This window comes from Phyllostomus hastatus, unplaced genomic scaffold (genome assembly GCF_019186645.2).
Source record: "Phyllostomus hastatus isolate PE091 unplaced genomic scaffold, TTU_PhHast_1.1 phas_contig_147, whole genome shotgun sequence".
NCBI lineage: Eukaryota > Metazoa > Chordata > Mammalia > Chiroptera > Phyllostomidae > Phyllostomus > Phyllostomus hastatus.
In genome coordinates, this window is record NW_025333603.1 from 5,193,271 (window position 1) to 5,199,437 (window position 6,167).

At 36.2% G+C, this 6,167-nt stretch overlaps 1 protein-coding gene across 3 annotated transcripts in view; it reads left to right on the forward strand.

Moving 5' to 3' along the window:
- Positions 1-4,970, forward strand: part of NDC1 (NDC1 transmembrane nucleoporin) — a 45,362-nt gene extending 40,392 nt beyond the window's left edge. For all 3 annotated transcript variants that reach the window (XM_045857282.1, XM_045857300.1, XM_045857292.1), the window contains 2 exons: positions 1,253-1,413; positions 4,655-4,970. In XM_045857282.1, the coding sequence (XP_045713238.1) occupies positions 1,253-1,413; positions 4,655-4,718 (225 nt within the window). In that variant the 3' untranslated portion in view covers positions 4,719-4,970. The remainder of the gene's footprint in view (positions 1-1,252; positions 1,414-4,654) is intronic.
- Positions 4,971-6,167: the final 1,197 nt, after the last annotated feature.

Here is a 6,167-nt window from a genome sequence, read left to right on the forward strand (position 1 = left end):
GTTGTTAATAATCTAACCTTACTCAGAGCGTTTGGTCAGACAGGAAGTCCCACTCTCATTCATGAGCCAAGGGTAACCTCTTCCCTCCCTCCTTCCCTCCCTTCACATTCCCTTTCTCTTTAATGCTCACATGAGGATATGTTTATTGCCTGGTTTTAGATAGAGGAGGGGGGAGAGAAACATCCATCAGTTGCCTCCTGTATGCACCCTGAACCGCAATCAAATACAAAACCTAGGTATGTGCCCAGACCAGGAATCAAGCCCACAGCCTTTGGTGTTGGGACAACACTCCAGCCAACTGGCCAGGGCAAGGGTCACTAGATTTCTGGTAAAGGTCTCTAATGTAGAAGATAAAGATCAAAAGACTCAAGGAAGGGGATGGTGTTGTGGAAGAATCTGTAACTAGCCAAAAAACAAAAAAACATTTAAAAAATCATCAAAATCCTCAGAAATAAGAGGATGTTAACATCCTTGAAACAAAAGTAGGATGCTGAAATAAAAAGGATCACCTAGATGACATAAAAGAGCTCTTGAAATTAAAAACATCGTTATAGCTTATTTTTATTACTTTTGGTGGTTATATTCATTATTATAAATAATAGCTTATACTATTAATTCTTGTCCCTTTGGACATTATCTTGCTGTAATAGATTTGTACACTTACACTTCTCTATTTTCACCAGTCATCTCTTAATGTAGTTATGTCATATAAAAATGATATTATTTACCTTAGGCCTTTAAAGATATAGTTAAATCTCTGAACTGTCAACTATAAATAAAATCAGTTTCACTTGAAAATTCACTTGAATTTTATCTCTCCCACTCTGTTCTTGCTCATAGGTGCTTAATCATCTAGAATTGAAAAGGAAGATTAGATAGTGAAGTAAATGACTGTTATTTATGTAAACTATAAAGTTTTATCCTTGTTTTTGCCAAGCTTTTTAATAAAGGACTCATACTGTTAAACATAAGCAGAGTAGGTTATCTGTGTTTCACTTCCCAGCTTTGCATTTTTGAGGATGTTGTGAAGTATAGACTTTGTTTTTAGAGGAAAGGACTTTTTTCAGGTAACCGCTGAAGTGGCTGGACTTCTACTGCGTTGTTTTTCAAATGGCTTGTGGTCCAGAATAAATATTTCATAGTATGTGTCTGTCTCTCTGTCTCTCTATCTGAAATAAAGTCTCCTTAACCCTTTGGACTAGGTTGGCCTCCACTGTAGTCTGCTCTGATGTGTTTTCTTTCTTTGATCTAGGCCGTTGACAAGTACTTCAAGCTTCCTCACGCTTCTAGTAAACCACCGCGGATTTCAGGAACCCTTGTGGATACTTCTTATAAAACATTAAGATTTGCCTTTAGAGCATCACTGAAAACTGCCATCTATCGAATAACTACTACATTTGGTGAACATCTAAAGTAAGTTTACCTGTTTTGATCCCTGATGATAGTGCATTTTCAGGAGTTCTCCTAAGAAATAGGTATGAAAATTATAAAGGCTCACGCACTAACAGGGTTCTCTTGGGACCTTCATGATTCCTCCAGGAGTTAACAGCTTGGATTGAGACTTCATGTTTTAAAAGTTGGCCTGTTGTATACGATTTGGGGCCTTCTTTCAAATGGACCAAAAGAAGGGGAGAGAAAGTTATGAAAGCAGCAAATGTAATTATATATCATTTTTTTAAATTACCAAAACATCCTTCAGGGACGAAAAAGGCAGAAAAATAATAATTCTTGTTATTGCATCTTGGTCAGCAAACTAAGACTTGGGGTGAGCAGAGTCTTCCACAAATGAGTCCTTGGTGCTTGTGAGTCACGCTGGAAAAACAGTGACAGGTCACAGCACCTTTAGACACAGAGCCAGAGAGAAAACCACAAATGCCAAACCTGTTTATATTTAGTTTCATTGATGTTTACTGCTTTCTTCTCATGAAATAATTTGGCTAAGCAGGATAAGAGATACTAGTTTATTAACTAAACTTTGTTTTATCATAATTATGAATGAACTTTAGAAGACAAGAGATTACTCTGCTTTTTCTGTATGCAATCAGTTAGGACTTGAAAACTTCTTCATACACCTGCTTTTAGAAACAGTGGTATGTTTTCTTTTACTTCCATAATACTAGGCGGTAGCAGCAGCAAGTATTATGGAACACTTTGGTTCTGAATGGGAATACCAAAGAGCTGTGGATAATCCTCTCTCCTTAAGAGGTTATTATTCACTTGTTTAAAAAGAAACAAAATCTGTTATTGAGTACCTCCTACATCTGCGCTTTTCAAAATTATAGCCATGTATGGCTATTTAAATTAAACAAAGTTAAATAAAATTTAAAATCTAGTTATTCATCACACTGGCCTCATAACTGCAACGGCTAGTGGCTACTCTATTGGACAGCTTTGATACAAAACGTTTTCATCAGTGTAGAAAGTTCTGTTGGATAGTGCTGTCCTAGGCAATAACTTTGCACTTAATATACATATATTTCTTTTTATGTATTCTTCTCAAAGGACCTGTGAGGTGTACAGAGATAGTCATAACTCTAGAGAAATAGAAATGGAGGCCCAAAGAGATTGAGAACTTGCTTAATAGCACAGTCCAATGGGTGGTAGAACATGAACTTGAACTGAGGTCTTTGTTGCTTTTAAAACTCTACCTTCCCAGCATACCACTAGACTGCCTACAAGATGTGTACTGTCCTGCTGAATACTTTCAGCGAACACCCAATGAATTTAGAGAATGAAAGAGACATGTGATATCCCTATCTATGTAGGTGACAGTGCAAAAACAGGAGAAAAGGGGAAAATTGAGATTTCTTAGAAAAGAATGGGAGGGAGATAGATGACTGATAACAAGTTATGAGAATGAACCTCTACCTTAGCTTTTCTCTGAGAAGAACCAAATTTTATATGTGCATTAAAATTGATGAGATTAATACAGGCTCTTTTGTACAAATATAGGACAGAATGGTATAGTGGAAAAAATTTTAGATTTAAAAAAAAATTCTCATCTGAGGTCATGCTTAGTGATTTTAGAAAAGAGAGGAGAAGGGAGGGAGAGAGGGAGAGGGATGGAAACATCACTCGGTTGCCCCTCGTATGTGTCTGGACCAGGGACCAAACCCACAACTCAGGCATACGTGCCGACTAGGGGTCAAACCCATGACCTTTTGGTTGATAGGACGATGCTCCAACCAACTGAGCCATACTGGCCAGGGTGAAAAGATGTTAGATTTAGAGTTAAAACATTTAGATTTTTGTCCAATTACATCATTGACTATCATTGGTTGTGGGCAAGTTTCCTAATGATTTAAGTAATTTGCTCAAGAATTTGCAGGTAGTAAATTGCAGGGACAGAATTCAGACTTAGAATTTTCTTACCCGAGAGTTCTGTCTATAGTGTCTAATCTCAACCAGTAGGTTGTTCATCCTACCTTGTTCCATTTGTTGTTAATAGAGTTAAAATGGGACCATACATTTATGAAGCCCCCACTGTACATTATATGTTGTTTGGAAAATAACTTATTACCGTATAATATCTAATTTATTCATTACCCAAAGCTCTGAGAACCAGGTTTAAATTAAGTAAATTTGATTTACTGATTTTCTAGCCCATAATATTAAAATTTGAGGGGAAGAGACAGGTATTCGAGTTGGGAGTACTGACAGTTGTGAGAATGCGGTGCCTGCTAGCAGAGAGAAGATGCATGAAAAAAGCTGCAGACTTGGTGTTTGAGAGCATTCAGAGCCATTTACTTGGAGACGACAGCCTCACTAGCACCGCGGTGGGAATCTGCACAGAAAAGGACTTGAAATGGTTCAGTTAGAGGCAGCTGCATGATTTAAGGAAGCAGAGTTATATGTGTAAGGACTTAAAGTATGATTTGCAGCAAAATTGTTACAGTCAGACTCTTGGGCACTTTCAGAACTGGTGACTTTCAGTTACTAGAATTTTATCATTCAGTAATGATATATTACTATTTAACAACTAGAAAGCCAGAACCTTTCATTGTTTTTTGTTTTGTTTTGTTTTGGTTTTTTTTTGCCTAGAAGTTTAAAAGGAGGTTTTATACTAGTTTTAATATATACTTCCCCTAACTTTGTCAAGGTAATGTATTTTTGTGGGGCTGAGGATTGAGAAAGAACTCAATTTCTCCATGCAAGACGTAATTTATTTTCAAAGGGAAAAGTAAATCTAAACCACCAAGCTGTTACCTTTGAAAACGATTAGTGGAGTCTATTATGTTTTAACCAAACATTTTAGTTTAAAGGATTTTATATTAAAGGCAATTCAAATACTCCACAACTCAAAGATAATGTTAGAATCTGGTTTAAATAAAATAATAAAATCCAGAAAATCTGTAAGGCCTGGAACTCTGCACAGCAGGTTCCACAGCAGAGCAGGTTAAAATCGATGCCTTTACTTGTCGGTCTTAATTTGCTTTGGTCTTTTAGAAGGTGGAAGCATGCCATTACTGAATGCAAGCCCTCCTCCTCGTTAGATTAAGGAGAGTTTTCATCCAGCTTTTTCAGAAGTACTAAATAAGTGAGGACTTCTCTTCATTTTTAATTGTTTTGAAAAATATTGACTCTGTGCTCTGTGGTTCACTTAATATGCTTAATGTAAAATAAAGCTTATGCTTTGAATTTATGTTTCATTTAGTGCTGTGCAAGCATCTGCAGAACATCAGAAAAGACTTCAACAGTTCTTGGAGTTCAAAGAATAGTTAAGTAATATAAACTGTGTTCATTACACTGCTGATACAACTGCAGATGGGACAGTAAATGTTCAGCATTCTTGGATCAGAAGAAAATGGACTAATTAGATGCTTCCTTTGTCGTGGTGGTTGCTTTGAAAACTATACTTTAATGGGAGAAATCATGGAAAGAAATTCTCAACAGAATAACTGAAAACGGCCTTTTCTGTACCAGTTCCTCGTTGTGTGTGTGGTATATATAATAAAATATTCAATTTCACAGATGCGTCTATGGCAGTACAAATGTCTTGAGCTTATATAGCTTAATAATAATAATTAGAAAATTTTTAGAATTTGCTTTTGAAAGTGGTAGAGCCAGTTCAGAAGGTAAAATAGGTTGATTTGCTCCAGTCTTCCTTCCTAATTGTTCGGAGAGTTTAGCTCTCTGTAAACTCGAAATACATAAACTTTTTAAGAGTCGTTGCTGTGTACTAAAGGATAAAAATGGTAACACTGGAGAAAAGTTCACAGAAAAAATATTTTCTAAAGGACATATTTTGTTAATATGTTAGGTTATGTTTTTGTTTCCAGAGACAAATTAAATTTGCATGATTGTCCAAAAAAAAGTCTCAATTTACAGATGCTAACTCTATATAAAGGAATGTGGAAAAAATCAGTTCTTAAGTTACAAGGTTAAACATTCTCATTTGGTTTTTGAAAGACAATCGGCTGACATGTATGAATTTATTTTGTATCTTGCTAGAAACAATAAGTGTATGACTATTTTCCCATCTAGTTTTACTTTCTTTTTGTGGAACAAAACATTAACTGATTGTAGAGTTGTTCAAGTGAGGGAAAATGTTTTGCAAGAAAAGAAAAACCAGGAAACTTTCCCTTTTTACCACCCTTCATCTTCATTTTGTGAAGCTTTTTTGGCCTCACAGAAGGAGCAGTCTTAGCTGTGTTAACTGGCTAATTAAAATACATTAGGAAAATCTTTGCAGCCAGAAACAACTTAGTCCTCAACTAGCGAGTGAGGCTAAAACATCAGAGGAATTACTTGCTAGCCTGTTGTATGTCCCCAGAGTGAGCGAGGTAATTTTATAATTTATTTGCTCAACTTCTTTGTAAACGAAAGATCGGAAATTCTACTAGTAGATATTCACTGGACTAGCTTTGGACCGAAATGTTTCATTGTAATTTTTTTCCTATTATCTTTTCCCCTGGTGTCCCCCAATTTTTTTTTAGCACAGTGTTGTAAATGATTCTTTAATGTGGTATATATGTCTACAATTTGTCTGACTACTTGATGTATTTTATCTTTATTCCCTCTGTTTGTTGCCCCTTCAGCCAGCACATGTCGGATAATAAATGAACCCTGCTAACCTGTACAGTGTCTGCATGAGAGCTCCCCCGTTGTCAAGGGTTTGGAGGATTTAGGCTACTGCCATTGCTTTTTCCTCCCTGAAGTGGAGTTGA